Source organism: Littorina saxatilis, linkage group LG11 (assembly GCF_037325665.1).
Source record: "Littorina saxatilis isolate snail1 linkage group LG11, US_GU_Lsax_2.0, whole genome shotgun sequence".
Lineage (NCBI taxonomy): Eukaryota > Metazoa > Mollusca > Gastropoda > Littorinimorpha > Littorinidae > Littorina > Littorina saxatilis.
Genome location: NC_090255.1, coordinates 36,275,305 through 36,292,817, shown reverse-complemented (window position 1 = coordinate 36,292,817; position 17,513 = coordinate 36,275,305). Strand labels below are relative to the sequence as shown.

The 17,513-nt window shown below is 40.8% G+C and overlaps 1 protein-coding gene across 1 annotated transcript; it reads right to left on the bottom strand.

The window, feature by feature from the left end:
* Positions 1-2,800: 2,800 nt before the first annotated feature.
* On the bottom strand, positions 2,801-16,923 carry LOC138979547 (uncharacterized). The gene is made up of 5 exons (XM_070352261.1): positions 16,905-16,923; positions 13,931-15,216; positions 5,822-5,964; positions 3,405-3,526; positions 2,801-2,844 (listed from the first exon to the last, which is right to left on the bottom strand). The coding sequence occupies exons 1-5, from the start codon at positions 16,921-16,923 to the stop codon at positions 2,801-2,803; spliced, it is 1,614 nt and encodes a 537-aa protein (XP_070208362.1).
* Between the last annotated feature and the right edge of the window lie 590 nt (positions 16,924-17,513).

Genomic DNA, 17,513 nt, shown 5'->3' with positions numbered 1-17,513 from the left:
AGAGCGCTTACTTCCCTTTGTTTATGAAAACAATCAAGGGCAGTTTATACTACAATGTATACACATTCATTTAATGCCAAAGATAATGACTACGTCTTTGTTACATGTATCATTTAGTACAATATCGATACTTTACATACGACTAGATTACACATTTTCATGAACAAAATGTAGAATACATACAAATCGAATTGTAACAAATCATTTTTCATATTACATAAAAACGTGTCTTGACAAGAATGCAGAATGGTGGACTATATTTACATATTGCACTTAGACGAAAACAAGTCGCGTAAGGCGAAATTACTACATTTAGTCAAGCTGTGGAACTCACAGAATGAAACTGAACGCACTGCAATTTTTCACAATGACCGTAGTCCGCCGCTAGTGCAAAAGGCAGAGAAAGTGACGAGCCTGTTGAGCGCGGTAGCGGTTGCGCCGTGCTGCATAGCACGCTTTACCGTACCTCTCTTCGTTTTAACTTTCTGAGCGTGTTTTTAATCCAAACATATCACATCTCTATGTTTTTGGAATCAGGAACCAACAAGGAATAAGATGAAATTGTTTTTAAAACGATTTTGGAAATTTAATTTTAATCATAATTTTTATATTTTTAATTTTCAGAGCTTGCATTTAATCCGAATATAACATATTTATATGTTTTTGGAATCAGGAACCAACAGGGAATAAGATAAAATTGTTTTTAAAACGATTTTGGAAATTTAATTTTAATCATAATTTTTATATTTTTAATTTTCAGAGCTTGTTTTTAATCCGAATATAACATATTTATATGTTTTTGGAATCAGAACATGATGAAGAATAAGATAAAAGTAATTTGGGATCGTTTTATAAAAACATAATTTTAATTACAATTTTCAGATATTTAATGACCAAAGTCATTAATTAATTTTTAAGCCTCCATGCTAAAAAGCAATACCAAAGTCCGGCCTTCGTCGAAGATTGCTTGGCAAAAATGTCAATCAATTTAATTGAAAAATGAAGGTGTGACAGTGCCGCCTCAACTTTTACAAAAAGCCGGATATGACGTCATAAAAGACATTTATCGAAAAAATGAAAAAAACCGTCTGGGGATTTTATACCCAGGAACTCTCATGTAAAATTTCATAAGAATCGGTCCAGTAGTTTAGTCTGAATCGCTCTACACACACACACACACACACACACACACACACACACACGCACGCACACACAGACACACACACGCATACCTAAAGTGTGGATGGTTACCTAAGAGGCGGCACTGGGTGTAGTGCCATTCTAGTGCACTTGCACTACAACAGCACTGGGTGCAGTACTCGCTCCGGCATCGAAGAATTTTGCACTAAAAAATGCACAAAATTTGACCTATTTCGTCGCCTATAGAGGACGGAAAGAATGTCATTTTGAACATTGTTATGACATTCTTTCCGTCAAAAAAGTCAATTTAACGGTGTTAAATGAAGCGAGCATCCACACAATTAGGTTGCCATCCAGAGTTTAGGTTGCCATCCACGTGTGGATAGTTGCCTTATGGTGATTTAGGCAACCAAACCTGTGGAAACATGGGCACACACACACACACACACACACACACACACACACACACACACACACACACACGTACACACATACACCACGACCCTCGTCTCGATTCCCCCTCTATGTTAAAACATTTAGTCAAAACGTGACTAAATGTAAAAATAACTTAGCCATATTATGTGTCATTGAAGTCTACACATCGGTGGTTTTATACATTTGAATGTGAATTACCAGCAGACAAACGTGAGGACTCTGATGAGAAAGAAACGCTGTAATAAACCTCTAAATATTACTCAGGCAATACATTACCATACATAGCGCACATAACAAAGAATTCACTTGAAAATAAATCATTACAAACCAGAATTGGTTTTACCTTATTTTACAAAAAGTTTCACAAATCCTTGGTAATAACAATAACCGGGAACCTGACGGTATATAAAAAAGAAGATACTCTACAATTGGCAGTCTAAAAATTGTGAGGTAAGCCTATAACATGCCAAATGTAGCAACACAAAAATACCTTTGTGTCTACTTGCCCTATAACTCTTTTGGGTGATAAGACCCTCGTCGTAACATGAACGAAATCAAAGTTTAATCATGAAAGAAAAGCCAACAGATCTTTTCCTTGGTTTCAGAATTCCAAGTAATTCAAAAGCCGAAGTAACAAAACCAGCCTCATCGTTTTTATGCATGCATAATAAAATCCGTTTAAATAAACCGTCAAAATATTCAGTTATTACACCAAACGCGACTCTACTTCCGTTGTGTCTGAAAATTGCATGAATCACAGACAACAGAGGGTTACAACACGACTTCATTTTGGAAAGTATTTGCTCCTCAAAAAGTTCACCAATTCAGGACTGCAGCTGCAGTGTTTGGGTTACCTTTGCAGGTTGTAATTTTTCCGTGCACTTTCTGTGTTGTCTTTTCGATTTAATCATTTTTTTCATTTGTCGATATTACACAACAGTGAATGTACCTTGGACTACGCAAGTTTACATTCACCGGAAATCTTGTCCAAAATGGTGTTTTTTCACTACTACATCTAAAATGTGTAATCGTATTGGTAAGTAACACAAACAGCGACATTGTATCTTTATTTAGGCATTTATCAATTTGCAGTTGGCAATGTAAGATAGGAATGCTTATCTGACTCAAGTCAGACCTGTAGAAAGTGACGCAATCACTAAGCGAGTCATTTAAGTTTTCCGGCCGAGATAAGCGAATTCTTAAAGCGAATGTCCCCGAACACAGTTCAGTGATGCAGCATGGGTACTGCAGATAACGCTGACTGTTGCTCTGAAACAGGTTAAAACAAGAATGAAACAACCATTTTTTGTCTGCGGGTGTAAGGTGGTTGAAACATTCACTAATGAATAAACATGCATGCTCGAAGAGCAACTGCAATACGCATAAACGTAATGGTAATTAATCCGACACACACACACATACACACACACACACACACACACACACACACACACTCACACGCACGCACGCACGCACGCACGCACGCACACACACACACGCACGTACACGCACGCACGTATACCCACACACGTATACCCACACACGTATACCCACACACACAGGCCCGAACGCACGCACACACGCACGCACACACATACAAACACACACAAACACACACACGCATGCACACACACAAACACACACACACATACGCGCGCGCACACACGGCCGTATGGACGCACGCTCTCTCTCTTAGTCTCTGTCTCTCAGTCTCTCTCTCTGTCTCTCTCTCTCTCTCTCTGTCTCTCTCTCTGTCTCTGTCTCTCTCTCTCTCTCTCTCTGTGTCTCTCTCTCTCTCTCTGTCTCTCGCTCTCTCTCTCTTATCTTACCTCCATGACTGTACAAGTGAAGTCTCAAGTCGTTCTTGTGGTTGAACTGCTTCGGACAGGAAGTGCACGGAAACACCCGGATGCCGCTGTGAGTGCGCATGTGCGTGTTCAAGTTGGAGGCTCTGAAATAGAGAGTATAGAAATTATGTATGCGTCCATGTGAATGTGAGCATTCTTGACCAGTTGATATTTCAAAGTTACAGCTATTGTTAGACTTAGCTGTAAGATGTTCTTCCACATTATATACCTAATATGTCACTGGTTCCTATTAAGCTTTCTCTAATGTTTTAACGACTATTTCAGTCACGCAAACAAAACTAGCTTTCTACAAGAACTCAGACGCCAAAATGATATTTCTGGCTTCACTTTCGGTTGAAGGAATTTCAATATCACGAAGAAAGAAGCGTATTTGTATCGTAAATGCATTTAACACACTTTTTTAATTTTTATTTTTTTATCTCATATAAACCATAGTACATAGTATAACAGATCCTTCCGGCCAATTTCCTATGAAAAAAACATTTCGTTCACTTTTTTGATGGCATTCCAGCGCTTGTGTCTTTTACAATGCAATTTGTCGTTGTGACGAATGTAATTCGTGTATCGCCTCACTGTGTCCAAGATAGTCGCGTACACAAAACGAAGTTAAGTGACCGAGACTACGTCATGACGACACTGTATACATATGACGTCAACGCTCGCGCCATTATTCCAAAACTATCGCAGCGTACAAGGCGAGAATTTGTTTGTCTTTGAACATTGAAAGAAATATAAACGAGGAAAGCAAAAGGAAACAGCGTGCCATCGTATTGTGCAGCGAATATGTACATGAATGATATTCAGTTGAGGTTGCTAGGATGCGATTCTCTGACCGTTTGGATTGACTCCAAGATGGCGGCAGTCAAGAAGCCAAGAAGATAGCACTGGCGTATTTTCACCTTCCGTGGACGGGTTTTCACATTCGTTCAAACTCCAAAGGTCCACTAACTGCAGGTAAAACACGCTAGTACCTTTTAACATTATTAATTCACAGGGAAACACAGGTATTGTTCATTTTTCCATGTGTTTGTGTCAGTCTGTGAACTTTTGTTTCTGTGTTTGTTTTAGAGAAACAAATTGAATGATGTCGATTGAAATCAATACTTGATGATAACAGATATTGCACGTGTGTGTTGCAGAAGGTGTAGGTGTACATGTGTGCCCAACGCGTGTGTAATGATGTCGAGTGGACACTGCGGGGAAGGGCAACGTCAGCGGTTAACTACGGAAGAAACCACCAACGTCCCCAAGTGCTACAAAGATCGAGTTCTATTGTGATAAGTAGCCTACACTTTATATTTTGTAAACATTAGCCCACCATTCATGACTTCATCTGTGTGAACCAAGATACATTTTCCAACGAGAAAAAGAATAAACGTTCCGCTCATCGATACCAAACGTCAACGAAAGAAGATGAAGAAAAACAATGTTTTCACGTGTGTCTGATATCACACTGGCAAAATCATAAACCATGAGACTTACGTTTGAAGATTCCAGAAGAAGAAGATTGATGTCTGCGAGAGTGATTGTGTGCATGTTTCGAAAGTACAGAGTTATTAAATTTCTTTATTTACTTCTTTGCACTTGTCTCTGTTGCACACTGATCAGCCCTAGAAACGAGAAGCAGACGTTACAGTCGTAATTCACAAATGTTTTTTGCAGATATCAAAAATTAAAACAAAAGGTCGCTGTAACTTTCTTTGCTTTTAATCTTTAATTTGTCAGCAGCATACTAGCATTAAAAATACTTAATTCGTGTTGTAATATTGAAAAATATCACCCGTTCAGCAGTGCTCTTTGTATTTAAGTATCAGCAAAGACATGTCTTTTTATCAGTAACTTGAGTAAGAATTTCGTTTATTTTGGAATAATTAGCAGTCATGGCTCCAGTATCGACGTCGTGGTGGAATTTTGGCGTAACCCGTTTTAAACAGCATATAAGGAGAAGGAATACACTGATATTTTTAGTATGAAATAATGTTCATATTCGTTTCTGGTCAGTATGGATAGAAAAATAAAAGGAAGGTTAAATCATGCATTGTCAATCATATTTAAGATAATAATATGTTTCATGGAGAATGATTTACTTATCTAAAGCACAAAAACATCAACATCGCCAAGAATCGAGTTAAAATTTCACGATGACATCGATACTGGAGCCAAGCGTGTTAATTATTCAAAAATCACAAGTCACACCCAGTACAAATAAATCAACTTCTTACTGAAGTCACAGATAAAAGTATCATGTCTCTGTGCTGATATTTACAAAGAAGCGCAGCTGAACGGGTGATATCTTTCAACATTACCACACGAATTAAGTATTTTTTGTACAACTTATACAAGTATGCTACTGACAGATCATGTTCTTCAGTGCTCACCTGTTAAATGCCTTGCCACACTGTGAGCAGACGTAGGGTTTGTGAGTCGTGTGAGTCAGGCGGTGCCTGGTCAGGTTGCCAGGCTGGCGGAATGCACGTCCACACCGCTCACACTTGAACGGTTTGTCCCCCGTGTGGATCCGCTGTAACATTAAAGGCGGGTTTACACTTTAAAGTAAATGTTAACATAATAGAAACATTAATTTCTGCCAACGTGGTAAAAAAAAAGTGCTAATTGACAGAAAATGTGTGTGTGTATGTGGGGGTGGGGGTGGGGGTGGGAGGGGGGTGGGGAAGTGTGTGTGTGTGTGTGTGTGTGTGTGTGTGTGTGTGTGTGTGAATTGTGTGTGAATTTAAGTGTGTGTGTGTGTGTGTGTGTGTGTGTGAGTTTGTGTGTGTGAGTGTGTGTTTCTGTGTGTGTGTGTGTGTGTGTGTGTGTGTGTGTGTGTGAGTGTGTGTTAATTGTTGTTGTTGTCGTTGTTGTTGTTGTTGTTGTTGTTGTTAGAGTAGGATTTAAGGTGTTTTTTTTGTGTTTTTTTTTGGGGGGGTAACACTGTATTTAGAATTGTTAGTAGCCTATAACTGCCTCATTTCCACAGCTGTTACACAACCTCCCTTTTGTCCAGTACTCCCGGGAAAATGGTCAGACCGTAATTTACCCCCAAGCTGCCATGATATTTCAAACACCACACTTCAAAACGACACACGTCACGCACGCGCAGAGGTGTGACCGCTCCGGAAGCGTACCGCATTACGGCAGTCGCAAACGGCTGGAAAAGCAAATGGTACCGTCCCCGGGTCGTTCACGCCTCAAAATTGACTCCTGCGTCTCTACGCCTCACTTGACAAATTCATCGACCCAATCACACCCGGCAAACACAAAACCAACGGTGTCCAACACCTTGTTCCCCTAGGTAGTCGCTCCCTATCGCTCAGATTGTTTTAACTCCATCGGGGAGGATTTTAAGAGCATAGGTCACATCGTGAAAGGTCGGCAAACATCGAAGGCGCGATTGCTACCATATTGCTCTTACGTCATGTTCGGTGTTTTCCGTGTGGCATCGTGTTTGTTCGGGTGTCGATGATGTTGGTAGAGCCTTGAAAAGTGGTTGGGCTGTATTGAGGAAAGTCACTGAACAGCGCTTGTTGACTGGGTATTGGTTGCGTAATATTGGGAAGCTTAAAAAGTCGGTGAAAGTTTAAGTTTGCGTATTGATCTTCTTCTTCTTCTTCTGCGTTCGTGGGCTGAAACTCCCACGTACACTTGTGTTTTGGCACGAGTGGAATTTTACGTGTATGACCGTTTTTACCCCGCCATTTAGGCAGCCATACGCCGCTTTCGGAAGAAGCATGCCGGGTATTTTCGTGTTTCTATAACCCACCAAACTCTGACATGGATTACAGGATCTTTTACGTGCGCACTTGGTCTTGTGCTTGCGTGTACACACGAAGGGGGATAAGCCACTAGCAGGTCTGCACATAAGTTGACCTGGGAGATCGGAAAAATCTCCACTCTTAACCCACAAGGCGGCCGCTGCCGGGATTCGAACTCACGACCTTCCGATTAAGAGGCCGACGTCTTACCACCACGCCACAGCGCCCGTCTGCGTATTGATCAACAAGGGCTAAGTTCTGGAACTTCATTTTTTTTAAATCTTTAGAGGGCGGGGATGTAGCTCAGTCGGTAGCGCGCTGGATTTGTATCCAGTTGGCCGCTGTCAGCGTGAGTTCGTCCCCACGTTTGGCGAGAGATTTATTTCTCAGAGTCAACTTTGTGTGCAGACTCTCCTCGGTGTCCGAACACCCCCGTGTGTACATGCAAGCACAAGACTAAGTGCGCACGAAAAAGATCCTGTAATCCATGTCAGAGTTCGGTGGGTTATAGAAACACGAACATATCCAGCATGCTTCCTCCGAAAACGGCGTATGGCTGCCTAAATGGCGGGGTAAAAAACGGTCAGACACGTACAATTCCACTCGTGCAAAAAACACGAGTGTACGTGGGAGTTTCAGCCCACGAACGCAGAAGAAGAAGAAGAAATCTTTAGAAATCCTAACTTTTATTTTGGCAACGTTCTGTTACTTGCATTTTGAACCCTTAATGAATGCTCATTCCTTTGGTTTAATTTCTTTGTTAAGTTGCTCCTATTTTCCTTTTTCTTCTTCTCTATTTCACTCACTGGTTAGGTTTTTTTCCCCTGTTGTTTTTGTATGTTTATAAGAAACGGCCAGTGCAGTAAGTTTTCATTTCATCTGTTGGAAATGTGATATTTGTTGTGTGTGTGTTCTTGTTGGGATTTATTTCGTTTTATTTTGTATAGTGCCTTATCATATTTCATTCCATCTTAGCTTTTTTCTTCTTTTTTCCCCACTTCTTTTTTTCATACGAATAAGTGTAGAATGAGTTTGTTGTTGTTGTTGTTGTTGTTGTTGTTGTTGTTGTTGTTGTTGTTGTTGATGTTGTTGTTGTTGTTGTTGTTGTTGTTGTTAATGTTGTTGTTGTGGTGGTGGTGGCGGTGGTGGTGGAGGTGGTGGTTTTTGTTTGTGTTGTTGTTTTGTTTTGTGTTTTTGTTGTTGTTTGTTTTGGTGGGGGTGGGGGGTGTTTGTTTCTTTTTTGGGATTTTCCTGAGAATGTCTTTTTGCCAGCTATGCTTTGGGATAATTCGTGCTTCATCTTGAACAGTTTTCACTGCGCTGTAATGGAGAAAGCTGCCTACCGCGATGGGATACGGAACTAACGAAGCCGTGTGATGAAAGCTTTGGGCAAACCAGAATCAATGCTCCACAATCCGGACAACATCTTTAATTTCTGCACATCTCCTACCCATCCCTCTTCTTTTTACATTTAGTCAAGTTTTGACTAAATGTTTTAACGTGGAGGGGGGAATCGAGACGAGGGTCGTGGTGTATGTGCGTGCGTGTGTGTGTGTGTGTGTGTGTGTCTGTCTGTGTGTGTGTGTGTGTGTGTGTGTAGAGCGATTCAGACTAAACTACTGGACCGATCTTTATGAAATTTGACATGAGAGTTCCTGGGTATGAAATCCCCATACGTTTTTTTTTCATTTTTTTGATAAATGTCTTTGATGACGTCATATCCGGCTTTTCGTGAAAGTTGAGGCGGCACTGTCACGCTCTCATTTTTCAACCAAATTGATTGAAAGTTTGGCAAAGCAATCTTCGACGAGTATACGGTCTTGCTGCGTTGCATTGCGTTCAGTTTCATTCTGTGAGTTCGACAGCTACTTGACTAAATGTAGCATTTTCGTCTTACGCGACTTGTTACATTTAGTCAAGTTTTGACTAAATGTTTTAACATAGAGGGGGAATCGAGACGAGGGTCGTGGTGCATGTGTGTGTGTGTTTGTGCGTGTGTTTGTGTGTGTGTGTGTGTGTGTGTGTGTGTGTGTGTGTGTGTGTGTGTGTGTGTGTGTGTGTGTGTCTGCGTGTGTTTGTGTAGAGCGATTCAGACTAAACTACTGGACCGATCTTTATAAAATTTTGACATGAGAGTTCCTGGGAATGATACCCCCGGACTTTTTTTCATTTTTTCAATAAACACCTTTGATTACGTCATATTCGGCTTTTTGTAAAAGTTGAGGCGGCACTGTCACACCCTCATTTTTCAATCAAATTGATTGAAAGTTTGGCAAAGCAATCTTCGACGAAGGTCGAACTTTGGTATTGCATTTCAGCTTGGTGGCTTAAAAACTAATGAATGAGTCTGGTAATTAAAAATTGGAAACTTTTAATTTAAATTATTTTTTTAATAAACGATAAAAAAACAATTTCATCTTATTCTTTGTCATTTTCTGATTCCAAAAACATACCCATATGTTTTATTTGGATTACAAACAAGCTCTGAAAATTAAAAATATGAAAATGATGATTAAAATTAATTTTCCGAAATCGATTTAAAAACAATTTCATCTTATTCCTTGTTGGTCCCTGATTCCAAAAACATATAGATCTGATATGTTTGGATTAAAAACAAACTCAGTAAGCTAAAAAGAATAGACATACAGAAAAGCGTGTTATCCTACTCAGCGCGACCACTACCGCACTATTCTGCATGGCCTGTCGATTTCACTGCCTTTGCCACGAGCGGTGGACTGACGAAAATACAAGTATGTGGTCTTGGTGAAAAAAGCAGAGCGTTAAGTTTCATTCTGTGAGTTCGACAGCCTGACTAAATGTTGTTATTTTGCCTTACGCGACTTGTTACATTTAGTCAAGTTTTGACTAAATGTTTTAACGTAGAGGGGGGAATCGAGACGAGGGTGTGGTGTATGTGTGTGTGTGTGTGTGTGTGTGTGTGTGTGTGTGTGTAGAGCGATTCAGAGAAAACTACTTGACCGATCTTCATGAAACTTGACATGAGAGATCCTGAGTATGGTATCTCCAGACGGTTTTTTTTCATTTTTTTGATAAATGTATTTGATAACGTCATATCCGGCTTTTCGTGAAAGTTGAGGCGACACTGTCACGCTCTCATTTTTCAACCAAATTGGTTGAAATTTTGTTCAAGTAATCTTCGACGAAGCCCGAACTTTGGTATTGCATTTCAGCTTAAAGGCTTAAAAATTAATTAATGAGTTTGCTTAATAAAGTTGTCATTAAAATCGATTTTTCCCAAACAGATTTAAAATTGATTGCATCGTATTCTTCATCACATTCTGAATCTAAAAATAGATACATATGTCATGTTTACTCTTAAAATGTGATCACAATTAAACGAAGAAAGATTAATTAATCTTACGATTAAAATTTAAGAAATCGATCCAAAAATGATTTAATCTTATTCTTTATCATTTCCTGATTCCAAAAACATATAGATATGAAAGGTTGTATTCAAAACAAGGTCAGAAAGTTAACAAGAGTACAGAAAAACTGGGACTGGGTGGCCGAGTGGTAACGCACTTGCGCTCGGAAGCGAGAGGTTGCGTGTTCAGGCCTGGGTCAGGCCGCAATTTTCTCCCCCCTTTCCTAACCTAGGTGGTGGGTTCAAGTGCTAGTCTTTCGGATGAGACGAAAAACCGAGGTCCCTTCGTGTACACTACATTGGGGTGTGCACGTTAAAGATCCCACGATTGACACAAGGGTCTTTCCTGGCAAAATTGTATAGGCATAGATAAAAATGTCCATCAAATACCCGTGGGACTTGGAATAAAGTAAAAAAATTCCATCTCACACGGCATTAAGTCTCAGGAAACATGAATACACGCATGCAGGAAAAAAAATATGGGTAGCGCCGTATGTATGGCAGCTCGCTTTCCCCGGGGAGAAAGCAGCCCGAATTTCCATGAGGGTAACTTCACTGGACTGTAAATCTTATCCAATCCAATCCAATCCAATCCAAAAGCGCGCTTTCCTGCTTAGCACAATACGCTACAGCGCTAATCTGGCGTGTCAATGTCACTACGTTTTGCACGTGGGAGGTGAGCGATTTCCTTCACGCGGGGATTGACGAAGCTGTACTGTCTTGGTGAAAAAATACAGTGCGTTCAGTTTCATCCCGTGAGTTCGACAGCTTGACTGAATGTAGTAATTTTGCCTTACGCGACTTCCGTCGCGATATAACCTTCGTGGTTGAAAACGACGTTAAACACCAAATAAAGAGAGAAAGAAAGCCTTACGCGACTTGTTTATTCCTCTGCTTCCCCTCCTTCCTTCCTTTTACTGTCTTTCTTTATAATGATTATGCAACGTTTATTATATCATTAATATATTTGGTTTATTTAGACGAATTGTTCAGCCGTTACCGCCTTACGTTGTACTGTCCATGCTGGAACATCACTATAAGCTTCTAGCTTGTTGCTGTTACCTGTGTATTTTGTATGTACATATCATGATTGTAACTTTTGTTGAAATAAACTTATGTTTAAACCAAAGCTTATTTACCACGGTTGTACACACCAGCATAAGATTCATGAAAACAAACTTTTTAGGCAAATTAGTGAACGCCAGCCCTTCAACTACACATCATCTTTGCATAGAGCGCCTACAATGCTCATCGCGCAAACTACCTTTGCGAGTCAACAGTAGTAATAATACTAACAATCATCTCATCGGTGTCATCAGCATCAGCATAGATTTATTCGACCTTATTGATAGAATAGTCAATCCGTCTGAGCCGTTCAAATCCCCTTAAACGTTGCAAAGTTGACACTCGAAGATTATTGTCAATGTCTGCTTTAATCACAAGCTGAACGTCTGTGTCGCACGTCAGCTCTTTGGTGTAAGAGGCACGTCACTAGGGTCTTACGCAGACTCTCTTCGGTGTCCGAACCACCCCCCGTGTATACTACATTGGGTGTGCACGTTAAAGATCCCACGATTGACAAAAGGGTCTTTCCTGGCAAAATTGCTTAGGCACAGTTAATAATTGTCTACCAGGCCAAAAAAAAAAAATGCTTTGGTTACGGTTTCCCGACCGACCCTAACTTTTTGGGCCGACCCTAAACTTTTTTTTTGGTCCTAAAGCTAAAAATAAAATGAACCAAACACATACATACACACACAAAAAAACACACACACACACAAAAACCCACCGAAAACGACAACACCACGGCACAGAGAAAACATCGATCGCCGGCGAGCAGACAACAACAAGCCCGACAAGGGACACCACTCCGCTTTTTACAACTCCCATATCCAAGGGAAGTCAGTCTCGTGCGTTCGTTCGTTGCGCGAACGTTTTTGCAATCGTATTCGGAAAGTGCGTTCATATCGAACAAACACGACTGATAAGTCGGTACTCGAAGAGTGCAACCTTGGTGGACATTTTTCATGATTTTCATCCAACTTTGGACGGCAAACTGTTCGGGATAAAATGTGTTGGGTCGACGAAAATAAGTGCCGAGCCCGAAGACTCTTTCGAACTGGACTTTGGCATGACTCTCGAAAACTGTGTTCACTAGTGGCACTATACAGTTTAAAGGGTATGTCCAGTTTTCTTTTCTTAACATGAAAAAGTAATTAATATCTGTGGTTCCAAATACACCAATATGAAAATACCTCGAATATCCTGCATACACAAATATTTTTATCATTTCAAGAGGGACCAACCAAAAAAAAAAAAAAAAAAAAAAAAAAAAAAATTTAATCGACCTACCTACCCTATTTTTTTTGGCCATGAAACCGTAACCAAAGCATTTTTTTTTTTTGGCCCCATACCCGTGTGACTTGGAATAAGGCTGTGAAAGGTAAATATGCGCCGACATGGCTGCAATCTACTGGCCGTATAAAATTTCATCTCACACGGCATCTTTGCAGAGCGCCTAGAACTGTACCCACGGAATATGCGCGATATAAGTCTCATTGATTGATTGATTGATTACGCGCGTACGGTACGGTGAGTCTACGCTAGAAAAAATGGATAGCAGTACTTCGCTCGGATGTAATGTAAGTCCATTTTGAGCTGCACAACGTTAAGATAAATGCACTTTGCTAGGATGTTATTGTAAGTCGATGTTGTGCTTCTGAGCTGGAAAGAGAAACGATAGAGGTACTTCGCTCGGATGGTATTGTAAGTCGATTTTGAGCTACAAAAGAGCTGCGATAAACGCACTTCGCGATTAAAAGCTGCAAAAAGGTACGTACGTTCGTACGTGTAGCTCTTTTAAGGGATAAGCAACTCCTGCCACTAAAAGCTTCCTTGTGAAGGTGTCAAGCTTTATGTCAAGGGATAATCGGAGCGAATGACTCGCGTTGTTGTCCCTTATGTTTGGTTGACGCGTGCCCTTAATGACAACCATTGTTGACGATACGGTCTATCCTGGATTACTTTGAGGCACGTTCAGGACTCTACACAACGCACGAACATGATGACATCAAGCCATGCCTTTGTGAATTCTACCTGGTACACCGCGTGAAAGAAAAGAGAGAGATGGGAGACTGAGACGGAGAGACAGAAGGAGCGAGAGAAGAAACAGGAAGACAGATTTGCAGATAAGGAAAAGATAGACAGACATGTAAGACACAGGAAGTTAGATGATGGAACACTGGAAGAGAGACCACAGGGAGAGACCACAGGAGAGACCACAGGGAGAGACCACAGGGAGAGACCAAATTAAAGGAGAAACAAACAGACAAAACAGACACAGAACTCACCTTATGAGTAACAAGCGTGTTGCTCCTGGAGAAAGCCTTCTCGCACACATCACATTTGTACTTCTTCACTGCCGGTGGTTTGTCCAAGGAGGATGTCCTTCCCACAGGCATCCCTTCGCCCAGGACCAACCCTGAAGGGTAATACCCCAGTCCTGGGGCCGCGCCCATCCGGGGGTGCATAGCCCTACCCCCGGGTAGCACGGGCTGAAGACCCGATACGGGTAGGACCCCGGGGTGAGGCATCTGAAGTCCCGCTGGGTAGGAGGTGGGGGAGAGGTGATAGAGGTTGGGGTGGGTGGGCAGAGACTGAAGAGCGGAGAGATGGGAGATGAAGGAATCTCGCATGACGGTGCCAGACGCCAGTGACATCATCAGTGACGTGTAAGAGGTGTGCGACGTCGTCAGACGTGACGTGATTTCTGGCGATGACGGCGAAGCTGGGCCTGGGGGTGAGTTTTGCGTGATGCGGTCTGGGGATGGTGTGAGTCGCCTGTGTTCTCTGAGAGAGTCTGTGTCGATTTCAGCACCTTCGTGGTCTTCTTCGTGTTCTTCGATCAAGTCCATCTGGCTTTCCTCTGAGTATTTCCTCTTCAGGCTTAGCGGAGATTGACAGTAATCAACGTCATCAGCTTTTTTGGCAGAATCATCAACTGCAGAACTCTTGTCATTGAAAACTTGATCCGATTTCTCCGGAGAGCTGCTTCTTTGTCCTGCACTGTTCAGTCTTTTGGATCGCTCGAGAAGGTTTTTCAGCTGTTCGAAGTGGTCGTTGAAAGACATGTTGAGGTTTACCTGCAATGGCGTGCTTCCAGCGCAAGGCTCTGCGAGAGAGTGTGACCTTGACAGGGCAGACATATTTCCCGCCTGCATCGGCCATAGCGGAATGATGGGAAACTTGTGATGACCCATAGAAAACCCGTTGGATGAAGGGTTCAGTGGGAACGTTTTGTCAGTCGTGTAAGTTCTCGCTGGCGGGAAACTTTCGCTGAGTGACGTAGAATGAGGACTCGGAGGCGATTCAGCAGAAGTGACGTCATGTCTCGGAGCGTGGCTGATGACGTCAAACGCACTGCTGTCTGAAGGAAAGGAAACTCTACGTTGCGGATGAATCTGTTTTTCGTGCAGTGTGTGATCGCCGTGTTCCGTGTTCCTTCTTCCGGTGATGCGTCTTAAGTTTCTGAAGAGCTCTGGTGATTGGTTGTAGTGGTCATGTGACTGGTCGTTCTGGTTCCAGTAAAACTGGTCCTTTGCTACTTCTGACGTGGAAATAACGTCATCGATGCCGTCTGCAATGTACATACAAAATATAGACATTGCTTGCTTGATTACTTACTTATCCACTTACTCACTGACAATTTCACGAATGCACTCAATCGCTCTCTTGCCTACTTCCTTACTCACTCACTCACGCATTTACTCGCTAACTTACTCAGGAAAATGAGAAAAAAGCCTTTGAAAATATTATTTTTTAAATAACTTTTTTTGAAGGCTTTCAAATATGAGTGGTTTTTTTTGTAAAATTATTAAATATTGAGATAGGGATATATATTTGAGCTGTGCCCGAATTTTTGTTAAATTTTTTTTATAACATATATGTTAGGTATATTTACTTTTCTCGTTGCTAGCGAGGTTAAGAAAGAGTTAATTAATCGGTGTTATTTATTATTGTGTAGGATTAGTTGGATTCCCTTTTCTGTCGTCAAAGCAAAAGAGATTTTTGTTAATAGTCACGTAACAACTATTTGGTCCAAAACAAACGCAGGAGCGAGGGACACGATGCTCTAATTCTTACAAAGATGTCTTTTATCATTACTTTGGATTTATTTGATTGTGTTTTATATTTTCTGTTCTTTATATTTGTTCTATTTTTTTCAGTTTAATTTTCCTTAATTTGAAAGTTGCTTCCGCCCTTAAGAAGTCAACACAAATAGATATTTTGTATATTTTGTTGTTGTCTATAACGTGTTTAATGCAATTAGAAAATCTTTTTAACAGTGCAGGAATTTATTGGACAGTCCGGCCGTTTCGAACAGATAAACATGTAAAGTGAAAGCAAAATCGATACGTCTACTCGTCTCTCTCTCTCTCACTCTCTCCCTCTCTCTCTCTTTCTCTCTCTCTCTCTCTCTCTCTCTCTCTCTCTCTCTCTCTCTCTCTCTCTCCCTCTCTCCCTCCCTCTCTCCCTCCCTATCTCTTACTCGCTAACACCATAAATATTATATATGTATTCTTAAACGGATTTTTGTTTTGATGTACAATTTTCATTCAATTTTCCTTTCATGTTTGCTTGCTCTTCATTTAAACTGTACAATAGCCGCCATTTATATGTAATTTTCTAACTGTAAACACCACTATAAGCATTATGCTTGTTGTTGTTTACTCAATATGCGTTTTTTGTAAATAATGCACACATGAATAAAACAGTTTAAACCAATTAGAAAATGTTAAAAAAAAACGACGCATGGCAAAAAGAACGTTTTCAATTTGTATATTAACCTACACATTTTCTTTATAATTATTACCTTTTATTTCAATCTCACACACTCTCTCAGTTTGGCTGCTAAAAACTTACAAATGTTGCCATTCAAACATATATTAACAATAACAAATAAATAATTTTCAAGGAAAGTAAAAGATATTTGTATTCCCGATAATTAAAGCTGGTATAATATGCCTTACAGTTTACTGGCACTGTTATTTATTAAAACCAGACAAGAAGTGAGTGTTTTTTAAATTTCGCAATTTTCCAGTTCTAAAATTTCCTACAGTTTTTAAATTCTGTTCTGTTTTGCTGGGGTTGTTTTTCCGTGTGAGATTACATCAATTTGAATTAGAAAAAGAAAAGTGTACAACGGTGTGCGTTAAACGTCATACAATGCTAACATGAAAATAAAAATTATTGAGAAAAATCTATCTTATCAAATTTGAAATTTCTGGTTCCAGATATGTATAATCTCGGTGGAACCTCACCTACCTTTCATGACATCAGTCATTGTGTGTCGTCACTTCAGATCCCAGCAACAATCAGAGTCCAACAGAAAGTAAATCCTAATGAATATCGCCAAGGCCACAGTTTCACCCTCAGACACACTTCTGTGATAAACGACTTGCCATTTTCCCCCCCCAAAAAAAACCAACAACACACAATTGTTTTGTTTTTGTTTTACACAGGAACACGTATGCACACCTCATATGATATGATCAGTTATGTTAAGACACTTCGCTGAAGAAAAATCGACAATTAAACATGTATTTATAACTGCCGTCCAATGTTAATGATGAAATGAGGCAAGCAAACTAACTGTGTCGCGGTGTCAATGGTGTACAGCAGAGACCAACTGACCAGTCTCAAGAACTGACCGCAGTAGTATACCTGACTTCTGTATGTTAGTGTGGTCAGTTCATCCCCCCACCCTCACCTTTATCCCACCCCCTACCGCCACCCTCTAACCCACCCCTCTTAGCTCAATCACAGTCTGCCTTTTGTATTTTGGTGTGGTCACTGCACCCCTCTCTATCGCCCCCACCCCCCCCCCCCCTCTCAGCCCCACTTCACCTTACGCGCCCCACCCCTAAAACCCCA